Here is a 27,021-nt window from a genome sequence, read left to right as displayed (position 1 = left end):
TTCCTGCCCTCACTAGCTCTTAGCACTGGGAGTAATCCAGATATTACTACTCTTGAGGACCTCCTTTTTAAATTTCTGCCTAACTCTCTGTAATCTCTCTTCAGAATCTCAACCTTTTCCCTTCCTATATCGTTGGTTCCAATGTGGACAATGACCTCTTGCTGGCCCCTCTCCCCTGTAAGAACGTTCTGCACCCTCTCTGAGACTCCTTGATCCTGGCAACAGGGAAACAACACACCATTCTGCTTTTTCGCTGCTGGCCACAGAAATGTCTGTCTGTACCTTGGACTACAGAATCCCCAAACACATTTGATCTCTTGGAAGCCGACGTACCCCTCATTGCATTAGAGCCAGTCTCAATACCAGAAATATGGCTGTTCATATGGCTGTGGGCGGCACGGTGGCAAGTGGGTGGCACGGTGGCACAGTGGTTAGCACTGCTGCCTCACAGCGCCAGAGACCCGGGTTCAATTCCCGCCTCAGGCGACTGACTGTGTGGAGTTTGCACGTTCTCCCCGTGTCTGCGTGGGTTTTCTCCGGGTGCGCCGGTTTCCTCCCACAGTCCAAAGATGTGCAGGTTAGGTGAATTGGCCATGCTAAATTGCCCGTAGTGTTAGGTAAAGGGTAAATGTAGTGGTATGGGTGGGTTGCGCTTCGGCGGGGCGGTGTGGACTTGTTGGGCCGAAGGGCCTGTTTCCACACTGTAAGTACTCTAAACTCTAAACTCTAAACTCTCTCATGCTACGTTCCCCTGAGAATCCATCACCCCCTACATTTTCCAAGACAGCATACCTGTTTGAAATGAGTATATCCACAAAAGACTCCTGCTCTAGCTGCCTATCTCTCTTACCCTTCCTGGAGTTAACCCATCTATGTGACTGTATCTGAGACTTTCCTCCCTTCCTATAACTGCCATCCATCATATACTGTAGCTTTTGCAAATTCGTCATCGCTTCTATCTGTCTCTCCAACCCATCCATTCAATCTGATAAGATTTGCATCCAACAGCATTTATGGCAGATATAATCTGCAGTAACCCTTAAACTCTCTTTAAACTCCCACATCTGACAAGAAGTACATATCACTGCAAAGGCCATTTTTGCACTTTCACAATCTACAGACCCAGAAAATAACACCGTCTTATTCCTCTACAAAACACTGCACCAGGTTAAATTCATAGTTATGCCTTATATTTTAAGTTTAATCAAGAGACTTATCTCCAAAACCATGTAATCAAGAAAGAACCCACTGTACTCACTAATACAGCCTTCCTCTTGGACAGACTTAAAACAACAATTAACTTATCTGATTCTGTGTTGTGAACTTCGCCCAAACCGGTTCCTCCAAGATTAGTTGTGAATTTCACTGTTTGTTAATTTTCCCAGACGCACTCCGATGTCCTTTGTTATGACAAAAAAAAATCTGTCTTCTTTGGAACACAGAGGGCTAAGAGATTTAATTGAAGTGTATAAAATAATGAGGGGCCTAAATGGTGTGGGTGTGAGGGATCCATTTCCTTGTTTGGAGAGTCAAAGATTTAGGGTGTGATGTACAAGGTTTTGAGGAGAAGTGTTTTCACCCAAAAAACAGTAAGTGTTCTATGTGTACTTTGCCTTTAAGAGACTTTTCCATTAAGGACTTCATCTGTTGTGTGCATACATTATTGCAACTCTGCCTGCTGCTGAACCTGCTTTGTGTCTACAAACTGCAAACACAGAAATCAGTTGGTTGTTGGAATTTATACTTCATTACTTAGAAAGTGTCTTACAGTTTTAAACAAATGAAACCACAGATTTAATTGATCCCTGGAGCAATTGAATTATGAGACCATTATCATTAACATGACAGTAAGGATCTGGAACTCTCTGCCTAAGAGTCAGTAGAGGCAGATGTTTAGCTCTCAGAACATTTAAGACATACTTAGATTTGAACTGGAACTCCTACAAACAACAAAACAGCAAACCAAAGGCTGGAAAGTAAAATTAGGCTGAATGGCTGCTTGTCAAATGGTGCAGACATGATGGGCCAAAGGGCCTCCTTCTGTGCTGTAGTGTGCTTTATGATTTCGCAGAGGTGGAAGTCTCAGTCCAAACCAGCTCCAGGGGCAAAATGAGCCCAATGGAAAATCCCGCCCTTAGTGTTTCCTTGCTTTCTCACACTCTAAATATTAACAAGAATATCAGTACTGGTATGTGGCCTTAGCAGTGTTCTCCTTTCACAGCCTTTCTATATTTGCATTGCTAACATGCCTCCAATAAATAGTATGACATGGAGCAGGCGAGTATTCCTGAGCAAGGTATGAAAATTACAGGCCATCTTGTAATGAAGTGCTGCAATTTGTCCTCACCTGTTAGACAGAAAGCAGGGAGCTTTTGAAGTATGGGAATGTAAGAAATGTGACAGTCTATTTGTCCCACCCATCGCAATACAATAATAACTTGATAATGTGCTTAAGCAATGCTGAGTTAGAGATGAATATTGAGCTTTGAATTAGTGTCTTACCCATAAGACAAACCTCAGGAAGTGCAGCATTCCTCTTGGACTGCAAGGGTCACCTTGAATTATACACTCAAGATTTTGGAGTGGGACTTGAATTCTTAACCATCAGATTGAAAAGCGAGAATGCTGTGCCCAGTTAGAGGCAATCTCATTCATTGTCTAGCTTCCCTTCTCATCCCTGCTACCTGCCCTTCCCACCATTTCCAACGAGAGGCACCACCTTTTCAAACATCCCAACCATTACCCGATAGCACCAGATGGTACTAGCAGAGCAAAGCTAAATTTAACTAGTAACGTCAACAACGTGAAGGGCCATTCTAACTTGCTGTGTGACTGCACATTATAAAGAAAACCAAAAGAAAATACACCAGCCATGTATAAAGGATTGTTATTTAATGTATAATCGCCACATAGCTCACATTGTTTGCTTCGGGCAAGTCTCCTACAGAAACCTTTACAGACCAACCCCAAATCCATTAACATGATAAACCATTTGGAACAAATTCAGTTAGAATGGGAAGGTTAAGGGGAGATTTTGTAAAGAAGTTCAAAATTTTGAAGGTGTTTTGATGGGAAGATCGGGAAGAACCATTTCCACAACCGGGTAGCTGAAGCAAAGGGAACTAAGAATATTGTATCCAGTGGGTTATTATGATGTGGAAAGCACTGCCTGAAAGGCTGGTGGAAGCATATCCAATGGTAATTTTCAAAAAGGAAGCAAGTGCAGAAAAATGGAGAAGGACCAGGGGAGTGAGACTAATTGAATTACACTTCTACAGAGCAAGCACCAATAGCAGGAGTTGAGTGGCTTCCTTCACCAAATGGTTCTATTAATTTTTCTACAATCCCCTGAAACTTGCTTGATTGTTTGTTCAATAATTTCTATATCTTATTAATGTCCCCTTGGATATCTCCAGCAGAATTCAGTAATGGCAAGGGATGACAGAGTCTTTTCGGCTTTTGAATACAATGAGCTCTATCACCAATAGGAGCTGCTCATCTCTTTCGGTTTTTGGAAAGGGGCGACTGCTTTATAGCAGCCTTATAGAACGAGTTCCACTTTTAAAGTGGAAGTTGGCAACAGACCTATAAAGCAAACAGAAAAGATAAACTGTTGCCTGAATTATTTTTAGTTTAATTTCTCATTGGCATTTTGCACATTCCCTCCCTTTCTTTCACACACGCACACACACACACACACACCATAGATGCAATCTCTTGTCTGCTGCACAAACTGTACAGCAACACATTCCCACATGCGGGTCATTGCTACACATCCTCCCAGTTGGTGAGGCCCCTCTGTCATGACCCTAGTCTAGGAGGAGCAAACACCCAGAGGCACGTCAAAGCTGAAAAATGATAGACATGCCAGCTATCCCTCTACTCAGCTCCTTTTTACTGCACGTACAAGGCTTGTGACAGCAGCGTGTGGAGAAAATGCTGTTAGAATCCAGCTGAAGCAAGGCTTGTGATTGAAATGAGTTTTTACAGTACATCGAACTGGCAGTAACACCCCAGCAGAAAGTATTCCTGCTCACCTCCCCCACGTCCAACCACTACCTCCCCTTTCTTCAATCTACCTGAGTACGATAACCACGCTCTCTTAATTGTGACTACACTGTTCTGTATCACTCTTCTAGGATGGCAGAGGCTGAACTGCAGAAGCAAAGACTCCAAGCCATAGCAGTAAGTCAATTCTCTCTTTTATTCTTTCTCGCAGATTTGTAATTTTTTGGCTCGTTCAGCCCACGTGTCGTGTACCTTTTTTGGAGACAGTTATAAGGAGGCATGCCATTAAAAGAAGCCAGATGGGGTGTGAATCTGCCTGTACTCTGGAGGCACTTTCACTGATAGGTCATAAGAATCTCTAGTAACGTTGTACTAATATGTGCAATGGTCTCGTTTATTGAACAGCAGCAGGTCGTTGACTGTTATTTGGGTGTTTTGGTTGACTGTTTCTGTTTAGTTATGGTTTTCTTCAGGATGTTCCTCCCCCAACAGTAATCAGATTCTGTTCTAGTTTAAAAGAAAGCAAAATAAGCTTAAGGCTGAAGTATGTCATAATTGTTTTGAAAAAAAGAGAGATTATTACAAAAGCTTGAATTCTGAGCTGGATTGTTGTGTGTGATTAAAAGTAAAGCAATATTTCTGAAACCTTGCCCTGCTGAGAGCCCAAATCTAAACTTCAGTTTTAGATTTTGAGTTTAACCCATCGAGGGCATACAGATACTATCACTGTTAATGGATTGTTCCCGCAAATCAGTAATAACCTGACTGGGATTAGTTTTTAATGTCAGAGACCATGGAATGTGCATTAAAGTTTTGATCATGGGAACGCCTTGCAAAGTTGAAAACCAGTTTTAGTTTTCTTTTACTCTTCATCTTCAACTGGAGTGCCATCATTTCAAAGTATGATTCTTTAAATTTTTGTGCATTGCTCTCTTGAAATAAACCAAAACTAAGAACTTGTTGTTAAAATCCTCTTGCAAAGATCTGACTGCTGCACTCACAGGGCCAATGATCTTTAAGCTGGTTTACTGCACGTGTTTATCACAGTTTGCTATAGTCCTCTGGTACTGGAGATATTCTTATATCAGTACTTCAAGCATTTCTTTTGTTTGAGCACTAACTCAATACAATATAATTGTATAAAGAATTTCAGCAAGGGCAAGGAAAAATAATAATTAAAATGATGGAAAATCCAGCATATTTACTAATGAAATGTTGAATGGTGTCTTTATATCCACACTTCCTGTTTCACCAACGTCTGGACTCTCTGACCTCTTTGCATCTCCAATCTCAAATGCTCTTCAATTAACGGCTGTGCCATCATCTGTCAGTCCTAACCTTTGGAACTCCTTTCATAAATCTCACTGCTTTGCAACCCTTTCTCACTTCCTCTTTAAGACATTGCTTAAAACCTACCTTTTCAATCAAGCTGTTGGTCATCTGTCCTAATATCTTCTGAAGTCGTTTGGAACTTGATTTTTCCCGCTAACAGTCCTGCGAGGTACCCCGGGTCATCATGTAAAAGGCACTATAGCAATGCTAGTTGTTGTGTCAGCTAAATTTGGAAAGGAACTGATTTAGTTTCCCTTTCAGCCATGTATGCCTGCAGTAAACTTGTTGCTATTAGGCGATAAATGCATGGAAGAGAGAGATGGATTTTTCCTGTCTGATATGAAAGGCCTTGCTGGAGGTTTCAGCAGCACATGCCTTTATGAACAACTGAGGAGGGACTGGAAACAGTCTGAACTGGAGCTAGTATTTTCAGAGAAGAATTGGACACAGGGGCAGACTTTTCTTATACCCCTTCACCAGAATGCAGAACAGCTTGAGTTTGATTTTCATCCTGAGATGTTGACACAGATGATTTTAATTAAAACCGCGGCTACTTTGCTGGGCTGATTTATATTACTGCAGAGAGAACGGTTGGGTAGGAGGAGCCTTGGGGAATGTCTAAGAATAGCTGCTTCTGCGATTGGGACAGCCAGTTAGCAAGACGGGAGACTGAGGGCAAACTGCTGTAAAACTGAGAGTCTAACCAAATGTCCTGAAGCTTCAGCTGTGTGACATTTGCTCAGCTTGGAGACATGGTATCCCATGTTTCTAAGAATTCAGCTTTGGGGGCAAAGGTTTCCTGCAGAAACAGTCCACTGGAGGCCTCATGAAATACCTTTGACAGACAAATGTGGAAAGCATATTAGAATATTCTAAGCCAGGCTCATTTTTGACATGTATATGAAAGTTGCTCTCAGCTGCAAGAATCTAACGGTTTCCAGTTCTCACTGTAAAAGAAAAATGGCCATTTCTTCACCCAACTCCCAGATATTCAATTAATATTTCAAATCCAACTCAATAAAATTCTTATGATTTATAATAATGTTGCCTCTGAACTGTTACTGTTATTTTTAACACAGATGTATGACAGGAAGGAAACGCAATTTTAGAAAAAAATGCGTACACGGATGGCGAAAACTGAATTGTATGGTGATATTGTGGGCTAGAAGCTGTCGGCAATATTATCAAATGCTTAACGTATTCTCAATGCTGTGTGCCAGGGCACTGTTAGGATTGAGCAACCTGTCCTCCTGCATGAGATATGTGAACCAGTCAATGGTCCTGAGCAGTTCCAAAATGCTAATTTATAAATAGAATCATAAAACAGAGAACAGGAAAAGGCCTTTTGATCCAGCTCGTCTCAGCCAGTTCTTCGGCACAACGTTAAAAAATAAGATAAATATTGATGCACAAATTTCGATACTTTTACATGAGCATTTTTTGCATAAATGTTTATCAAAAATGAACCATTTCACTTTAATTCAGTAGCATCATTTCTGAGGAATTTATGATTTAAGGTGGAGTTTGAAAACAGGAGACTGCTTGAAAAATGTCTCCTTCCTAATACCACTTGAATTCAAACAACAATCCATTTTCATAAATAACAAGTTTTCGCGTCTCAAATCACAATGTTTGTCTCACATGATGATGAAGTAAGCTTGTACCTTATTATTTCTGGAACATACGAACAAGGAACAAGAATTGGCCCCATGGCCCTTTGAGCCTGTCATTCAAGAGGATTATGGCTGATCTGACTTTAACTTCAACTCTACATTTCTGCATATCCCTGATAATCTTTCATTCTCTTGGTCACTAAGAATCTATCTCCCTCTGCCTTCAAAATATTTTAATGTGTATTCATATGAGGTGTGCGGAGTGTACTTTTTGAGATGCAGGTGGTAGCACAAACTGAGTGACAATTTAATTCTTGAGTCAAGGGAGCCTTTCTAGTCTGTCATTGCGGCATGTTTTTGTAGCCTCCTTTCTTAATTGTGTTTAAATTTTTGCTGGGGTTTCAGAAATTCAATGTTCATGTTCCACCCACAAACTCTGCATTCCAGCCTGACACTCAATTATAAATATTGCATGTTCGAATTACATCTTCCTGAGCTTAATATTCCCAGCTTTCATCTGTTGTCCCACTCACTTTCCAGTTGAAGAACGTACTTTTTTTTCTACCAATCCTCTCCCCAAGTAGACTTCCAGGATCTCAATTGTATCTCATTCACTAAAACAATTTCAACCCATACAAGGGTGTGTTGTGTGATGGACTTACTCATCCTCTGATCTGTCATAGATTGAGACAGATCTTGCCTGGTCTATAACATTGTGTTCAAGACACAAGCAACTATTAATGTGCAAATTGGACAACAAGCTGAAAGATACATTGTGAGTTACAAACCTCTGGAACTTGCTGGTCAACTTACACCTCTGTGCTCCATTCAAGCAACATTTTGCCCATAATTTCATCACTTCTATATCTTTCTAGATGTACAAATTATTTGCGCATTAAATACAGCATTCAAAATTAGGTCCATTACTTAACAGCATTTTGTAGCCTGTTAACATTATGATCTTTGCTAATGCATTGATAATGTTGATACAACTTTTATGGACCAGAAAAGGGACAAGTTAAACTGCAATCTCATTCAAGAATGGAGTAAATTGGAGATCTTCAAAACATTCAATTTTAAGTGTTGTCATTTTTCTTACTTTTTCTTTTTTTCTATCTCTTAATTAAACTTAAATTCCCTCCCTTTATTGGTCTTTCTGAATCTGATTTGACTCATATTCACTTTCCTTCTCTGAACGATAACGTGCAGTGCCCATCACTTACTGCTCTGTTATGTCTCATGCTGTCAAGGCACCCTTATCAGCTCCCATTTCCAGCAAACTAAATTTGAGATGAAGATTGCGGGAGAATTTTTATCTAATGGCATGTGTCATGATCTGTCCTACTCTAGCAAGATCTGTTTGAGTATTTCCACAAAAATGTCTTCATGATTCCACATATTAAGAAACAACAATTACACATTCAGGCATTAGGTAAGAAAATGGATTAAATGTTCCCGACATTTCACGCTAGAATAAAAACACTAAATGCAGGCTATATAATGCTTGGTATCATTATATCTACTTGCACTGTGCTTTCAATCAGAATAGTCCGATCTCAAGAAATAATTGGCAAGTTGAAGTTCAACACATCAATCCATGTAGTTGGAAGTATAGGAAGGTCACTTACTCGGAAGGGCAGATCAAACTGATCAATGGGATCCAGTGTATAAATATCTCAATCACTAAAAGGTACTCAGTTAGCTCAGAAAAGAACTAGCACTGGACTTAGTTACAAACAGATAGAGTGGAAAAATAGAGAAGTGGAAAAATAGAGAAGTTGTTCTATACCCAATTCAACTTTGGTTAGACCACAATAGTGCATGCAGTTCCTTTTGCCATAGTATAAAAAGGATATGGATACTGGGGAGAGTGCATAGAAGGTTAATAAGGATATGTGAAATCTCCCAGGATACTTCCCGGGAAAAGATTGACATGCAGGTGTAGTTTCTCTTGATGGGTGATCTAAGGGAGATCCTGAAATTATATTAGGAAATGTTTTGATGAAAGAATGCTTCAACTGGTGGGGAAAAGGACAAAAACCAGCTGTCAATGAGAAATTGTCATGAATAAATGCAGCAGGGTATTCGGAAGAAAAATTTTCCCACGGAATGACTGAAGTGAATATGCATTCAAAGAGATGTCAGGCAAAAAAATTGAGGTATGAGTAGAACATAGACACTAACTGAATGCTTTGATTCTGTATGTTCTATGTAAACATGCAGTGTAAAAATGAATATTTCATGGAGATGGTGAACATGTTTTCTCACGTCATCTTTGATTATTTGTCTTTTTTTTTCAAACTAAACAAAAGATTCATAAATAAACAAGCAACAAAGCAAAACTGATTTTGGCACCAGATTGAGTTAGGTGCATCAAATATTTTTGTCTGGTAAAATGTACGGACCCCAAACCGAACCTTTCCTTGTGACCCTTGCATGACAAATACCACCCACGCCACTGTCAACTAGACTGACTGGTGTGTTTATGTCTCCCTCAAAATAGCAGACAAAGGAATGTCCTACAAAGGAGTTTGTTCCTTTGTTGTCTATTGCTATGAACAGCAATTTCTAGCTGTACATTTTCTGGAATACTGCTGCTGAACATGTTGGTAGTGACTGTTCATGGTTGAGGCTTAATTATTAAGTAACACCTCACTGAAGTATATCGCTTTAATATGTGCAAAGGTAATTGGACAGGGGCCATGCAGGTTTTGAAATGTACTAACCTAATCCTTTGTTCTCGCTCTAATTTGCAATTTGCCATAAGGGAATTCTGCTCCAGTGATTACAAAATAACTACATAAACAATTAAAAATAGCTGCTAACAATATTTTGCTAGACTTTGCAACAATACAGCAGGACAATCATGAGAAATGTTCTTCCTTGTTGTGACTCCTACAGCCCATCCTGACTCGATTATGGCCACTGGTACCCCATGAAGCCACATCCCTCAAATACCACCTTTCACCTCAGCCAACCTGTCTATTGACTGGTCCAATATTGTAGATCTTCAATCAGGCAGGCTGCATTGGAATGATGCCTTCCAGTTCACGAAGGGTAAAAAGTACATGTACAGATGTGAATATTGATGCTCGTAATTAATCCAATGCAGAGTGTGAAAAACTGGTGATTTGTGGACTAATTTTTAGGCCCATTTGTATCCGTGACTAATCTTGTCAACCCAGTTTTCTTCCTCTCTTTGAAAGCATATTTTACAGGCATGTCACATAATCTGACACTCATTATATAAAAACACAGGAATATTTACATTTACAAGTGTGTTTGTTCGGAGGTGTCTATTACATTTTCCATCTCTCTCTCCCAGGCTCAAAGGTAAACTGTAACCTAACACCTTTCCACTGATCCTACTAATGCCTCCCAATTCCAACTATGCTGCCCCTACATTTCCACCATTCCTTCCTCAACATGACCATTGTTACATTATCCATCCTTCCCATGACCAACTGGAAAATGAACTCACAAAATCATAGAATGATTACAGCACAGGAGGCTATTCAGTCTATGGTATCTGAATTAGCTCCCCAAAGGAGCATTTCACTTAGTGTCATGCCCCTGCCTTTACCTCATAGTGTTACACACTCTCCCTTTTCCAATAATTGCCCAATTCCCTTTCAAAGGCCTCTATTGAACCTGCTTCTATGACTCTTAAACAATGCATTCCAGATCCTAGCTACTCACCAGACGAAGAGATTTGACCTCATGTCACCACCACTTCTTTTCACCAAATATCTTAACTCTATGCCCTCTTGTTTTTGATCTTTGGAACAGTTTATTCATGTCTATGTAACTGAAGTTCCTCAACACCCTGAACTATTGTGAATTCAAAGGAAATTATTTGCATTTTAACAATTTCCCTTTAGCATCAAACTGATCATTTATCTTCAATATCAGGGCAATCCTAGACAATTATCAATCTGCATCCCTCCCCCACCCCCCACACCCCCAACCCCTTTAGCCTAGATCAGCTAATTTGACATAGACCAAGACATAGATTTGTACCCTTCCCATGTTTCCAGGTTCAGTCCAAACTGAGAAATGCATTTACACTTTCAGTATCTCAGACACAACGGATAGAGGTGGAGACAATCATAAAAAAGGAACTTGAGATACTATTGTGTTAAAGCAAATAAAATAAGAGGGAAACAATCCATGAAACTTACTTTTGATATGATGGTACAAAATGAAATAACAAATTGACAGCAAGTTTTACATCTCTCCGTTTTCATTTGTGTTGAAGTCAAGACCTACCTCAAGCAGTGAAAAAAGGTTGAATCCGTCTTCTCTCATCTTTTGCTAAAGACGTAAACCCAGTCAAAGACTGGTCACAAAGAGCATTGAAACATAAGAAATAGTATGGCTCTTTGCACAATGAGGCTATGGCAGATCTTCTACCTGAACTCTACCTTCCCCCATTACCCACACAACCCCAGTACCCAAAAACTATCAGCTTCACTAGTTAATATATTTAATGAGCTAGCATCCACAATCTCTGGGGCAGAGAAACCCACAGAGTTTTAATCTTTTGTGTGCAGAAATTTCTCCTCTTGTCAGTTCTAACAGTTTGATCCCTTATTCTGAGGCTATGACCTCATGTTCCAGCTTCCTCTGTTAGCAAGGGGAACATTTCCTCAATATCCACCCTGTAAAGCCCCTTGGTTCAATCTCCTCTCCAGAAATGTGTAAATCTTATCTTCCCAATCTCTCCTCTTTGGAATGCCCCTGATGACAGGAAACCGTCATTGCAGTCCTTCTAAGGCACATCAGTCTTTCCTCAGTTAAGGAGACTAAAGCCACTCACTGTATTCAGGTGTTGTCTCCCTCATGTCCTCTATAACTGTGGTTAGAGATTTTACTCTTACGTTGTAATCCCTTCATAACAAAATGAAGAGTTTACAAAAGGATTTAGCTAGGTTAAATAAATATGCAAAATCTTGGCAAATGGTTTACAATGTGGGAAAGCATAAGGTAACATACTTTGGCATGAATACAGCACTGAATATTATTTAAATGGAGAAAGACTGCAGAAAGCTGTAGTACAGAGAGATTTGGGGGTCCTGGTGCATAAATCACCAGTAGTTAATTAGGAACACAAATGGACATTTATTTCAAAAGGAATGGTGTATAAAACTAGGAAAGTTTTGGGTTAGATTAGATTAGATTACATTACAGTGTGGAAACAGGCCCTTCGGCCCAACAAGTCCACACCGACCCGCCGAAGCGAAACCCACCCATACATTTACCCCTTACCTAACACTACGGGCAATTTAGCATGGCCAATTCACCTGACCCTGCACATCTTTTGGACTGTGGGAGGAAACCGGAGCACCCGGAGGAAACCCACGCAGACACGGGGAGAACGTGCAAACTCCACACAGTCAGTCGCCTGAGGCGGGAAATGAACCCGGGTCTCAGGCGCTGTGAGGCAGCAGTGCTAACCACTGTGCCACCGTGCCGCCCAGATGTAGGGATGTAGGGATGAAGATGTAGGGATACTGTACCTTTAAGACAGTTGTAAAGCTAGCACAGACTTAGAGAAGCACAGAGAGTCCGGAACAAAGTAACAACGTAACATTTGGTTGAAACAGCAAAGAGCTGAGTTGCCAGGATACAAAAACAAATTAGAATTTAGCCAATCAGTTTAGATTAGATTAGATTAGATTACAGTGTGGAAACAGGCCCTTCGGCCCAACAAGTCCACACCGACCCGCCGAAGCGCAACCCACCCATACCCCTACATTTACCCCTTACCTAACACTACGGGCAATTTAGCATGGCCAATTCACCTGACCTGCACATCTTTGGACTGTAGGAGGAAACCGGAGCTCCCGGAGGAAACCCACGCAGACACGGGGAGAACGTGCAAACTCCACACAGTCAGTCACCTGAGGCGGGAATTGAACCCAGGTCTCTGGCGCTGTGAGGCAGCAGTGCTAACCACTGTGCCACCGTGCCGCCAAATTATGCCCCAAATTATGCCCCAAAATACCAAATGCAAATCGAGTTTGAATTTAGTATTTTGATAATATTAAAACAAATGAAACAATCCAATGTTTTGGGGTATAAATATCAGCCTTTTGAATAGTTAGCCAGAGCAGCAAAGATCACTAACAAAAACAGAACAATACAGACTGCCTGCAGAACTGCTTTCTTAAAGGGACCTTTATCTATCAAAGACCTGTGAAGCAGAATCCCTAAGAAGAAGAAAAGAAAACAGAGGAAAATCTACAGAGGATACTCGGCTAAGCTGCCTGGTTTTGAAACGTGATTATATTTTTTGTAAATTGGAATTGGAATTTTTATCGGAGCAGTATGGTAGAGGGGAAAGTAAAAGATAGGTTTAGAGAAGGGAGTGTAAATAGTTGTTCGTTAATTATTCTCTATTAGACATTAAATAAATAAACTTGTCAACTTTTACTATACATAGTCACTTTTAGGGTAGTTCTTTGCCTCTCTAATTTTAACAGATTACAGGACAGGGTGGAATCGTATCTGTGTTGCTGGTTTAATTTAGCAGAGGGGTTTACCTCGGCATTGGAGGCAGACCAGAGAAGGTTAACTTGGCTGATCCTGTTTATTAGATTAGAATACTTATAGTGTGAAAACAGGCCCTTCGGCCCAACAAGTCCTCACCGACCCGCCAAAGCGTAACCCACCCATACATTTATGTTTGCGCTTATGGGGGGGGGCGGGGGGGGGGAAGGGAGAGGGGAGTGTCAGTATTTACAGAGTGTGTCCCCGGGGGGAGGGGGGAGTGTGTCAGTATTTACAGAGAGTGTCCTCGGCACGGTGGCACAGTGGTTAGCACTGCTGCCTCACAGCGCCAGAGACCTGGGTTCATTTCCCACCTCATGCGACTCTCTGTGTAGAGTTTGCACATTCTCCCCGTGTCTGCGTGGGTTTCCTCCGGGTGCTCCGGTTTCCTCCCACAGTCCAAAAATGTGCAGGTTAGGTGAATTGGCCATGCTAAATTGCCCGTAGTGTTAGATGAAGGGGTAAATGTAGGGGAATGGGTCTGGGTGGGTTACGCTTCGGCGGGTCGGTTTGGACTTGTTGGGCCGAAGGGCCTGTTTCAAAAATGCGGTGCAGGCTAGAAGCGCCGAATGGCCTACTCCTGCACCTATTGTCTATTGTCTATTTACCCCTTCACCTAACACTACGGACAACTTAGCATGGCCAATTCACCTAACCTGCACATCTTTGGACTGTGGGAGGAAACCCACGCAGACACGGGGAGAATATGTAAACTCCACACAGTCAGTCGCCTGAGGCGGGAATTGAACCCGGGTCTCTGGCGCTGTGAGGCAGCAGTGGTAACCACTGTGCCACCGTGCCGCCCACAATTTATGGAGGGATTGACTTTTAGAATTAGAATCCCTTCAGTGTGGAAACAAGCCCTTCAGCCCAACAAGTCCACACCAACCTCCAAACAGTGACCCGCCTGGACCCATTCCCCTATCCTATATTTACCCCTGACTAATGCACCTAACCTACACATCCCTGAACACGAAGTGCAATTTAGCATGGCCAATTCACCTAACCTGCACATCTATGGATTGTGGGAGGGAATCAAAGCACCCAGAGAAAACCCATGCAGACATGGGGAGAATGTGCAAACTCCGCACAGACAGTCACTTGAGGCTGGAACCGAACCTGAGTCCCTGGCGCTGTGAGACAGCAGTGCTAACTGCTGAGCCACTGTGCCGCCCCTAATGAGGAGAGGTCTTATGAGGAGAGGTTGAGTATGGGAGACCATATTAAATCATGTGGGTGTCGCTTGCTGGAACAGCATTTATTGCCTAACCCTAATTGCTCAGAAAGCAGTTAAGAATAAACCACTCTGATCTATGGTCTAGAGTCACATGTAGACCAGTAAAAGTGACCACGAGACCAGCATTTTTATCCTAAATTTTTATTGAATACAAATTTCAAAATCTGCCATGGTAGGATTCAAGCCCACATCCCCAGAATATTAATTAGTCCTGAAGAAGGGTTACACCCAAAATGTCGGCTTCTCCCCCTCCCGATGCTGCTAAATTCTTCCACCCTCCTGCCTGTCTACTTTGGATTCCAGCATCTGCAGTTTTTTTTTGTCTCTTCCCAAAGTATTAGCGTGGAGTTCTGCATTAGCAGCACAATGACATTTGGGCTTGCACTCAATGAAGTTTAGAATAATGAGAAGAGACCATATCAAATCATGTAAGGTTCTGGGGGGCTTCCATAGTGTAGATATTGAGAGATTGCTTCCCCTTGGGGGAGATTTCAGGACCGGAGGATAAAATCTCAGAGGAAAGGGTTGCCAGTTAGGACAAAGATTTGGAAGAAATTTTTCTGTCAGAGGGTCGTGAATCTGTGAAATTCTTTATTGCAGAGGGCTGTTGAGATTAGGTCATTAATTATGTTCAAGGTTGAGATAGATTTTTAATCAGTAAGTGAATTATGGGTAATCATATAAAGTCAGAAAAGTTGAAATAACAATTATCCAATCGGTCATGACCAATTGAATGGTATAGCACTCTCAATGGGCTGAATGGCTTATTTCTGCTCTGACATCTCCAAAGTATAAAATATCATATACCTTCTTAATTGTTTGTTCTACCTGCAAGTTAAATTTCTGGAGTTCTAGCACAATGACATTCAGATTCTTCTGAATGTAAATATCTCCCAGTCCCTCACCATTCCAAAATAATTCTGCTTTGTTTCTTTTTTCGATCAAAATGGATAAGTTGGCATCTCATCTTATTGTAGTTCATCAATATAATAATATGCTCCCCATCAATGCTATCTTTCCTCAAATGAATACATTACAATTTCCACCTACTGTATCTCTGGCAATGGCCTTCGTGGTAATTTTGATGTTGGGTAAACAGAGGCTCTCGACTTGAAATATTCAAAGCTGGGTCTTTTCTTCTGCTAAAGACAACTCAGAAGATTTTTTTCAGAATTTTGCCATTGTTTCCTTTTTCCAAACTGCATTTAGCAAATTTGTTGCCTCAGAGATCATTTTTTGTCCTTTACTTTTGCAACTCTTTCCCTGTGATCTAGACTCAGTGACAGGCCACAGGAATATCCTCCACTTGAACTCCATTCACTGACCATATGCACCCATCAGTCCCGTTCTTTTTTTTAACCAATGAACAAGAGTAGATTATTTTCCATTTCTCTTTTTTTGCTCCTAACGGATCTCCATTTGTGGTAGGATGGAGGTTATGAACTCTGGATAGTCTAAGGTTTGATCACAGTACTGCCTTCCTCCATCCTCTTGCATACCCACTCCTCCAACATCCTCCGCCATTGCTCACTCAGCATCCATGTGACATGCTGCCTCTGTATTCCATTCAGTAAATGAATAGACTCCTCATGACTCAATTGGCTATTGCCTCACTGTCAGACAACTGCACTTCTCCACCATGTGTCTAACCTTACCAATAGGGGACACATGCTTTTCTCCTGGGTTGACTCAAAGCTGTATCCTGGAGTGTAATTGTTAATTCCCAGAAACTTCAGATCAATCCTGGAGGAGATGGGATTGCTGTAGGAGAAGTATAACTGGATCTTTAAATATTTGGAAGCTTTCAAACTGGACGCAAAGGACTTTGGTATGTGCAGCATTCAACCTTGAAGGATGGTTTCATGTTCGACAGCCAATCAAAGGTTAAGTAAAACCTTTGGGGATAGTGGGATGCTGAAAGTTGAATTCTTGAGCCACATATGGGATACATTTGCAATACAAGTAATACTAGAGGTCTTACGAGCCATTTTAAGAGTTAGCAGTGTCCCTTTAAGCAATTGTAATTGGCATATACTGTCTCAGCTGATTTATTGACACATTATTTTCCAAACGAAAGCCTTCTATAGTGGAGTCTCCCTCAGGACACTGCCTCAGGAGCCAGGAAAACTCCTAGACAGCTGTCAGCCCAGTTTCCAATACTGCACATAGTTGTGCTACTAAGACAAATGTGTTCTCAATATATCACTCCCTTTAGTTAAGCTTGAAGGAACACTACAGCCATGATCTCAGTCTTAAATAGCTTCCATAAAAACATGATCTAATGATCTAAACCTGTGTAATATTTAAGATAAAGATACACTTTCAGCAAGCAGTGCTGTGGCCAAAAAATAGTTCTTGTTACAGTAATGGTACAGGCACTAAACCCACCATTCTATCATTTGGAAACAGAAATAGCAACATTGGTGGCCAGGTTTTAACACAAGCTTTAACTCAATTTGTTTTAATGAGTTAACATCTCTGCTAAAACAGTAAGCGAAATGTACAGAAGAACCATCAGAATGAAGTGCAGAAAAGGACACGTGGGAGAGAATAATGTCGAGCTTCTTGAGTTGAAGTTCAGAATGAGGTAATCGGCTGTCAATTGCAATGGCTTGTTGTGAAAGAAAGATAAATAATTACATGGAGTTGCATTGCTCTTACAGCACAGTAATAAGCAAATTGTCCATTACCAGTTCTTATGTTCCACAAATGTCTTCTGCTATCTCACCCTAACATTACATCCTTCTATTTGTTTCTCCAATGTGCACTGATTGTTGTGGTTTCTTTGGTCAAGCACCATTCTCAGTATGATATGATCTGAATGTTCCCTATATGGAACTTAATACAAAGACTGGGTTCTCATTGAGACAGATATCTTGAAGTTTATTAGAGACACTAACTGTTACAAGATCTCAGATTTCAATAGTCTGGGTTCAATATTTGCTGGTGTTACAGATACATTATGACTGTAGCACTACACATGACTGACTGACTGACTGTATTCTGCACTGACAACATTGCACTGCAACTATGAAGTTGAGGTGAAGATCTCTTAAGCCAGTTAGACATTACAGCATGCAACATTCCAGTATGATGGTACACTGAGTACCTATGCAATAATACAATACTTACCAAGCTTCCATTTAAAGGGATCTTTGCATTTTATGCCAACTCCTCTCTTTGGCACATTATTCCACATTTCATTCCCTTTAAGGGGTTTCCCCTGAATTCCCTACTGGATTTATTGGTGACGGTCTTGCAATGATCGATGCTGCTCCAACGTTCAAGTGCAGAGACATCATGGGGATGAGCTTCACGGAAGGATAAAAGTGTAATTTTTGGAGTGATGGTAATTAGTTTTGAAGTCAATAGAACCAATGATCGATGTTGACCCAATATTCAAGTGCAGAGACATCATGGGGATGAGCTTCACTTTGGGATCAGTACCTCAATTTGTGGGTCCTGGCCCAGTGTGTGTGACACATCCAACCAACTTTTGTTGGATGACCAAATCAATAGCCAATAAGTATGCTCACTATTCATTTAATGAAGCCATTGGGCCCTCTAAGGGAGATCTAAAACCTGGAGAGTGTGGCAGCCTCCTAATGCAGGTAATGGACAGGGAGGGCCTCTCAAGATGGAGCCACCTTCTCCGCGTGCTTAAAATCTTTGAGTATAATGGCATTCACATTAACTGACTGTTTCTGGGGAGGAGAAACCCTTTTACATGACTAGAAAACTCCAGTTGCCATTAACCCCTTCATGGCCGCAGTCTGCCACTTACAGCCAGATAGCAGTCCAGCTGCTGAGCTGGCCTTCATAAACTGACATGGATGCAGGACTTGACAAGTTAGTAAGCAACAGAAGATTCTGGGCACATTTGTCTCTGTGCCTTTCTCTGGAGGCCTCCCAAATTCTACCTGCTAGGTAGTCACTAATAAATAGTCATAACCACAACTAGACAAAGGGTCGCATGAGACCATTTAATGTGATGGATATTTGGGAATTAACAGCAGCTTTTGTAACTTGACACAAAGGTAATAGATTCCTATGAATCTATTCATAGATTCAATGGCACAGTGGTTAGCACTGCTGCCTCACAGTGCCAGAGACCCGGGTTTAATTCCCACCTCGGGCAATTGTCTGTGTGGAGTTTGCACATTCTCCCCAGTGTCTGCCTGGGTTTCCTCCGGGTGCTCCGGTTTTCTCCCACAGTCCAAAGTTGTGCAGGTTAGGTGAATTGGCCATGCTAAACTGCCCGTAGTGTTAGGCGAAGGGGTAAATGTAGGAGAACGGGTCTAGGTGGGTTGCTCTTCAGAGGGTCGGTGTGGACTTGCTGGGCCGAAGGGCCTGTTTCCACACTGTAAGTAATGTAATCTAATCTAATCATAGAAGGAGACTATTTAGGGCCCATGCAAATTCTTTGAAACAGCTATCTGATTAACCCACGCCCCCTTCTCTTATATCACTGCAAGTTTTTCCTTCACTAATATGGATCCAATTTCATTTTGAAAATTACAATTGATCCTGCCTCCACTACCCTTTAGGCAGCACATGCTTGATCATAACCACATGCTTGAGAAAAATCTTTCATCGGCTCCCCCTCTAGTTCATCTGACAATTACTTTCAATCACGAACAAAAACAGAAATTGCTGGAAAAGATAAGCAAGTCTGGCAGTGTGGAGAGAAATCAGAGTTAATGTTTCCAATTCAATGACCCTTTAACTGTTCTGATGAAGTGTCACTGGACCAGAAACATTGATTCTGCTTTCTCTCCACAGATGCTGCCAGACCTGCTCAGCTTTTTCAGCAATTTCTTACTTTTGTCTCTATTTCTGTTTGATTTCTAGCATCAGCAGTGTTGGTTTTACCTTCAATCTCTGTCCTTCTCTAACCTTATTAAAATATCAAGTGTGTTAATCTTAAAAAAATCAGGCCAGTAGAGATTATGGCTGGCAGAAGATTAATGGCATGCTCACGTCTGGTGCTCATAGCATTAGGTAAACATTGTATTTGGTGGTGGTAATTTAAGTCATGGGTGAAACCTGGTTCGATTTTATATTACTATAAGCCCATCTCTATTGAAATCAATACTGGATATTATGAAAACATTGTCACTCCCACAATTCTGAAATTTAATATGACACAGATAATGCTGAACATGATCTGAACCAAAACATTCTCCTTCCCTTTATTCTTAGAATTCCTGTGAAGCAGGCCATTTGGCCCATTGAGCACACAATGATCTTCCAAAGAGCATCCCTCTCTGATCCACCCCATTCCTGCAATTTCCATGGCTTATCCACCAAATCTGTACATTCCTGGATACTGTGGGCAATTTAGCATGGCCAATCCACTTAACCTGCACATCTTTGGAGCATGGGAGGAAATAGGAGCACTCGGAGGAAACCCACCCGCAAATGCCAGAGGCAGTCGCCTGAGAGTGGAATCGAACCCGAGTCCCTGGCGCAGTGATGTCAAAGTGCTAACTGCTGAACCACCCAAACATGTTCAGTCAATAGTTGTTTCCTTCCACATCACCACATCCCCAGGTTGGAACAACAGGGCATTCAAGAAATGTTTAAAACAAGGAATCTTTAATGTAAGATTCAGGCACAGCTGGGCTCTTAACACATGCTTATTTATTCATTCTCAGGATCTATACATAACTGGTAAAGCCGATAGTTACTGCTCATCCTTAGTTTCACTTGAGAAGGTGGTGGTGATCTACCTTCTTGAACTGCTTGCAGTCAGGAATGTAGATATACCCACAGTGCTGTTAGGGAGGGAGTTTCAGGATTTTGATCAGGTCACACTTGGCCAACTCAGATCCAAGTATAGAACTTGGAAGTGACAGCTTCTTCAGCCATCTGTGTTCTTCTAGGTGGTGTTGGTGGTGGCTGGACTGTGAGGTGCTCAAATCGATGCACCAGTCACTTCCCAACTTTGTTTCTGGTGTTCAAATGAATACTCATTTGAGAATGACCCATGGAAAGGAGGATGGGTCTATTCCTAAACCAGCGTAATGCAAAATTCATAAGCGGACACATTTCGGATTTTAGCTGATGTGGCTCAGCTTGTACCTGAGCATTCAAAAGGAAAGTGCTGGAATGCTGAGCTCAGACATACAAAACATGATGAAGAGCAAAACAAAACACAGTTTCCAAAACAAAGGCAATCTTTATATTGGATGTGCAGAGCTCACTGAAATTTAGCATAATTCTCAAATCACTCAATAGAAGCATCACATGTGAAACCATGAGTATAGTTTCCTAATAAATTCTAAATTGTTCTGTATTCTGAATTAGAATAATGTTTCACTAACCTTTCAGTAACTGGTGAGAAATCTAACACAAATTGGTAGTTTATTTTTACCACCACAAAATGTTAAAATTCACAAAAGGGTCATGATGAGAATATGTGTGAGGAATGGATGTACCACCCATGCATTTATATAATGATTTTCACAAACTCAACGTGCCCTAAAGTATTTTACAACCAATGAAGGACTTTTAAGGGAAGCCCTGTGGTAGTATAGGGAAGACACCAGCCAATTTGTGTACTGCAAACTCCCACAAACAGCAATGTGATCATTGCTAGATCATTTGTAATTTAATAAAACAAAGGACTGTGGATGCTGGAGATCAGAATACACATAAGCATAAATTGCTGGAGAAACTCAGCAGGTCTGAGACCATCTGTGAAGAGAAAACAGAGTTAACATTTCGGGTCCAGTGACCCTTCTTCAGAACTGGGTTATTCAGGGAGGTGTGCTCCAGGATTTTTCAAACAACCCAAGAGCTAATTTGAGCAGGATGTATTCTTAGAACGGTTAGGGCACACTCTGTTGAAGGCATGCACTAATTCCTGCACTCCCCACAACACCGCTCCCACTTCCCCCAGCTCCCCCACCACACCAGCTACTCCCCCATCCACACAAACACACACACACACACTGCTATCTCACAATTTCTAAACAAAAATTATACACCACAAATCTGGTCACTGACATGCATTTTTATAATGCAAGTGTTTAAAATTCTGCCTCAGGTATAAAATTTGCATCATGTTGAACGCACAACTTGTAATATCTGTAGTTGTGAATGATTTGTGGTTTCACAAAGATTCTGTAAATTTGAAAGTGCATCATCCACTCAAAATGTTTGTCCTATTATTCTCATTTGGATGATCTTCTTTCTATATTTTTTTAAAAATGCTATGGATGTAAGTGGCCCTAACAAGGTCAACATGCATTGCTCACCCCTAATTGCCCTTATAAGGCAGATAGAACATTGAACAAAGAACATTATAGCGCAGTACAGGCCCTTTGTCCTTTGATGTTGTGCGAGTTGCCTTCTTGAGTTAATGCTGTTTTTGTGGTGACGTGCTCTCACAGTGTTGCTAAGGGAAGAGAGTACCAGAATCTATACCCAGCAATGATGAAGGAACAGCTGATATACGTTCAAGTCAACATGGTGTAGGAAGGGAATATAGAAACAATGGCGTTCCCAGGCAACCTGCTGTACTCATCCCTCTGGAGATACTTATGGTCAGAGGAACAGGGTCATGACATTTAATCCTTCAAACCTGTTCTGGCATTCACGGTGATCATCACTGTTCACCCAATTCCACATATCCAACTTTGCTATGGATTCTTTAATACCATTTTTAAATAAAAATCTGAGAGTCCCAGATTTTTGATCAATAGTTGACCTGCCATCAATTTTCATTTGTGAAAGAGTGTTCGAAGCACCCATTGCCCTTTGTGTAGAAAAAAACATTTCCACATTTCATTCCTGGAAAATCCAGATCTAACTTTCAAGTTATGCCCAATTTTACACTCCTAATCAGTTCTCCTTAATAGCTTGAAAAGTCTTGAATACGGGTGTGATCTCTCCACATAATTTGACACCTGGCAGTCCATGTGCCACAGTGTTAAACCCATTCAGCACTCCTTTCAGGGTAAGTATACGCTTCCTGAGATGTGGTACCTAGAAATGTTCACAGTGATTCCAGGTGTGCTCTAACCAAGGCTTTGTAACTCTGAAGCACACTTCTCCCCCTTGTATTCTGGCACTCGAGAGCTGAAGTTTGCAGGTTATCCAAAAACATGGTACTGTAAATGATAGGCCTCACTGAATCATATGTTAGGAAGGTTCTCAAATTCCTAAAGTGTGCACTCTGTTATTTATTACAGTGAAGATTAACTTGTAACAAAAGAAAAACAAAACAACTTCAGAGGGACAGAGAGGTATGACTTTGAATCAAAGGTCTTTCTATCATCTGACATCCAATATGCCAAAGTTGAATTTAACCCCATCAAATATGTTAGGGATCCTAAATAGACTAAAACCATAATCTAGTAATAAAAAAGCAAAGGAAAAACTCCTTGAAGAAGGTTCAGTGAAGCTCCAAATGGGACAGGAACTTGAGGCTGGATTTTTATAACCAAAGTTGATAGCTTGAACTCAGCAATTTCCTGACTCACTGGATCCATCAAGGTAATAAAACATCTCAAATAATGTGGGTATGGAAGGGAGTTGATTCTGTCAACCCTGAAAGCAGAGTTTAATCTCCCACCAGCGTCAGTGAGTGTGGAGGTAGGTTGATTAGAAGAGCCACTTCAGTTCTCTGGGATTTCATCCCTGGTGTTTCAGAAATTGCTAGGTCCTCTATCCTTCATGCCATCCACACCAACTCTATAGCCTCTCACTGTATCCTGGTGGGCAGATCTCAAAAGCCATGAGGTGATGAAGAGAAATCCTAAGAATCAAATACAACATTTACTACTATATATAGTGAAAAATTCTCATTCGTACAACCCATTCAAAGCCTTTAGATCTCAAATGGTTAAACTCTTTCAAAGGCAAGTAAGCCTCTATTCAGACCCCACATTAAAAGCTTATCCTTTAATTTTCGCTGTTAATTAGCTGTGCATTTAGAAACCTCTGCTGAAATCATAACTTTTGAAACTCAGTCAAATGTTCATAACACAATTTTCTTTGGAGGAATGTCAATAAAGAACTTTCTTAAAAATAAAGATACTACTTTTTACTAATCTAGAGTAGGTGGCTTATCAATCAAATAGTCCTCATTCTTTAAACTAAATGCCTTGGCTCCTTTTCTTTTGTTAAAATTGAAAGAGGAGTAGATTTTTAAAAGGAAAACCTCCAGACTATGACACACGTTATTTGTCCTTCAAGAATGTTTACATTTACTACTTAAATTTATGACTTCCACATCACCAGCTAAGGCCCTTGCAATAATCAAAACCCTGACTGTTTGAACCCCAGCACTGAACTCGAGAATGTGAATCAAACCATGCTCCCTCTCCCCGATTGGCAAAATATAGAACTTGGACATGTCGGCAGCATTTCCACATATGGAAGCTGTCTGCCATTTCTTCAATGTCCATTCCTGACTCCATGTAAATGTGTCCCTTAGTATGACCAGTCCTGATCCCAAAGTCTGTATACTTAGCACAGAAATTCTCTCCCAAGTATGCCTGAATTATGACCAATTTTTCATGACCATTTTGCCAGGCTAGTGATATTTGACTGGTTTGCTAACTGGGCGTAAATTCTGTTCAGTTTACCATTGATCGTACATATGGCTAAACCATTACCACAATTGATGTCAACGTTCTGGAGCGAATGCAGGAGAGACTTAAACAAAAGGTAGCCAGAATGAAGGACATCAATCACATGGACAGAGCAGAGAAACTGGTCTGAAATTTACCAACTCTATGGGGACAGGCTGGGAGGCAGGAAGACTAGCATTTTGGCACATGAATGCATTGAGTGTCATACTTGAGTCTTCTTGCTCCCCTATCATTTTTTGAGTAGTTAGAATGGTAACAGTTGACCCGCCCACACCCCAATTGAGCCATTTTCATGTTTGCCATCCCACTGAAGATGATTCGAGAAGGTTCCTGAATCTGGAGGACCAACAAGAAACTATCCAATGTGGAAAGATTGGCAGCACTGTCATCATTGATGAACAGCAATATTAAGGGAGTTATGAGGATCATAGAATCATAGATAATAGAATCATAGAATCTCTACAGTGCGGAAACAGGCCATTTGGACCAACAAGTCCACACCGATCCTCTGAAGAGAATCCCACCCTACCCTTTTATTTTACAATTCTCTTGACTAATGCACCCAGCCTACACATCCCCGAACATTATGGGCAAATTAGCATGCCAATTCACATCTTCGGACTGTGGGAGGAAACCGGAGCACCAGGAGGAATCCCACACAGACTTGGGGAGAATGTGCAAACTCCACACAGTTAAAAATCACACAACACCAGGTTATAGTACAACAGGTTTATTTGGAAGCACTAATTTTCAGAGCGCCGCTCCTTCATCAAGTGGTTGCAGGGGTTAAGATCATGCTCGCAGAATTCGTAGCCAAAGAAGTCAAGTGTCATTGAGATGTGATACAGTAAATAATCTTATGATGAAAGTTTTAATCTAAGATTGTTTACTGTATCACATCTCCGTGACACTGGACTCCTTTGGTTATATATTCTGTGAGCATGATCTTTACCTCCACAACCACCTGATGACGGAGTAGTGCTCTGAAATAAACCTGTTGGACTATAACCTGCTGTTGTGTGATTTTTAACTTTGTCCAACACCGGCACCTCCAAGTCAAACTTGACACAGACAGTTGCCCAAGGCTGGAACCACACCCGGGTCCCTGGTGCTGTAAGGCAGCAGTGCAAACCACTAAGCCACCATGCAATCCAAACATCTCCATTCCCACAACTGGGGAACATAAGAAGGGCCAAAAGAGCACAGGAGCAAGAACGTATCTCTCAAGGTAATGACATCCCCATGGTTGGAGTAATTTGTTAGTGCAGTGTTGTCCCACCACTCCAATCACCCTCCTGGGCAGCTGCAGAGATCAATTATAGTTACTGGGCACCTCCAATCGTAGCATGGGATTGTTCCACCATTGGCAAAATGTCAGTGAGTCAACTACATTGCCCCAAATTGGAGGCTTAAATATTCAAATTGACAGCCTCTGCTGTGCAGCAGTCACCGTGTTTCCCAGGTTACCAATGGTCACACCTGTCACAACAGCTCCTCCCTAAACGTCCAGCCCTCCATCTTCCTCCAAGTTTGCCACACACCACCCAGAAAATTCAGATTGAATATGGATGAGTAAAGCCCTCATGAAAGTTTCACACAGCTCATTGTGGAATTGAGGTTTCCCAGAAGACAGAAAGTTAAGTTGCCGTGAGAAGCTGTTAACTCATTTCATGACAACATGCACGCTGATAAATGATTCATGTGAAGAAATTTAGATGGTTTTCTTTATGACAGCAATAGTTAGAAAACTTTCTGATGTGATTTGTGGTCTTCTTCATGTTAATGCGCACAGCCTATCCCACAGAGAGTCAGTTTTTGTTGAGACAGTTGTCTAGAAGTTTATTTATAACACTAATTATGCATACGGCTACAATATCACAGACATACATACAATCTAAGTTCTGTGCTTACAGATGTCACTATACATTACATACACATAGCTGACTGACTAAAGACATTACACTGACGCCATGACATAGAGAAGGTAAGATGGATACCTTTATACATAGAGTCATAGATGTCATGAGGTTGTGTAATAGCCTTAGAAGTACAAATCTGTCTGGGCTGGAATCTATTTTAAAACACAACTTTCCCCTTTTCACTTTAAAAAATGGGAAGCCTTTTTAAAATAAACATATGCAAGGTTACATGTAGATATATCGTCTCCTTATATTTAAACAACACCTTGGTGGATGTATTTCACAACCAGTTCTGATCCTTATAGTTACCGCCACTCAGCGGTGTAGCATCACTCTGAAGTGTGCTTGTCTTTGACTGATGTGTATAATTTCTCAGAGATTGTGGCTGTCGGCTGATGTGATATCTTCAGTATCTGAGTCATCATGCTGTGGGATTGGAGCTCGTCAATTCACAGTTCAGGCATGTTGTCTGTTTCTTCACAGGACTTGACTGTTGCTCATTACAGTGACACATGACCTAGACTGGACACAACACATGGCAACTATCTGCCAAACTATGTCTGCATATTAAAATCTCAAACTCTTATGTTTCCTCCCGCTTCCAGTTGGGATAACTGTCTACTTGCTTGCTGATTGCACTCTTGTACCAGTTTCTCCCTTTCTTCCAACAATGTACACAATAGTTAGGTGGTGAGAGTGTGGGAGGGATGAACTCTGTGGATCTGTATTGCAAAAAGAGAGAGCTGCCAGTGAGGATA

At 41.2% G+C, this 27,021-nt stretch overlaps 1 protein-coding gene across 4 annotated transcripts in view; it reads left to right on the top strand.

The window, feature by feature from the left end:
- The first annotated feature begins 3,795 nt into the window (after positions 1–3,795).
- The window catches only part of LOC122562673 (PALM2-AKAP2 fusion protein), a 378,231-nt gene continuing 355,005 nt past the window's right edge, over positions 3,796–27,021 (top strand). For 3 of the 4 annotated variants that reach the window (XM_087996166.1, XM_087996165.1, XM_087996173.1), the window contains exon 1: positions 3,796–4,185. In XM_087996166.1, the coding sequence (XP_087852292.1) occupies positions 4,141–4,185 (45 nt within the window). In that variant the 5' untranslated portion in view covers positions 3,796–4,140. The remainder of the gene's footprint in view (positions 4,186–27,021) is intronic. The other variant, XM_087996186.1, reaches the window with a different exon arrangement.

Source organism: Chiloscyllium plagiosum, unplaced genomic scaffold, assembly GCF_037043375.1.
Source record: "Chiloscyllium plagiosum isolate Xiang-an unplaced genomic scaffold, Cpla_swu_hap1 HiC_scaffold_2, whole genome shotgun sequence".
In the NCBI taxonomy this organism is placed as follows: Eukaryota; Metazoa; Chordata; class Chondrichthyes; order Orectolobiformes; family Hemiscylliidae; genus Chiloscyllium; species Chiloscyllium plagiosum.
Note: the sequence above shows the minus strand (reverse complement) of the source record. Positions and strands in the feature narration are given on the sequence as shown.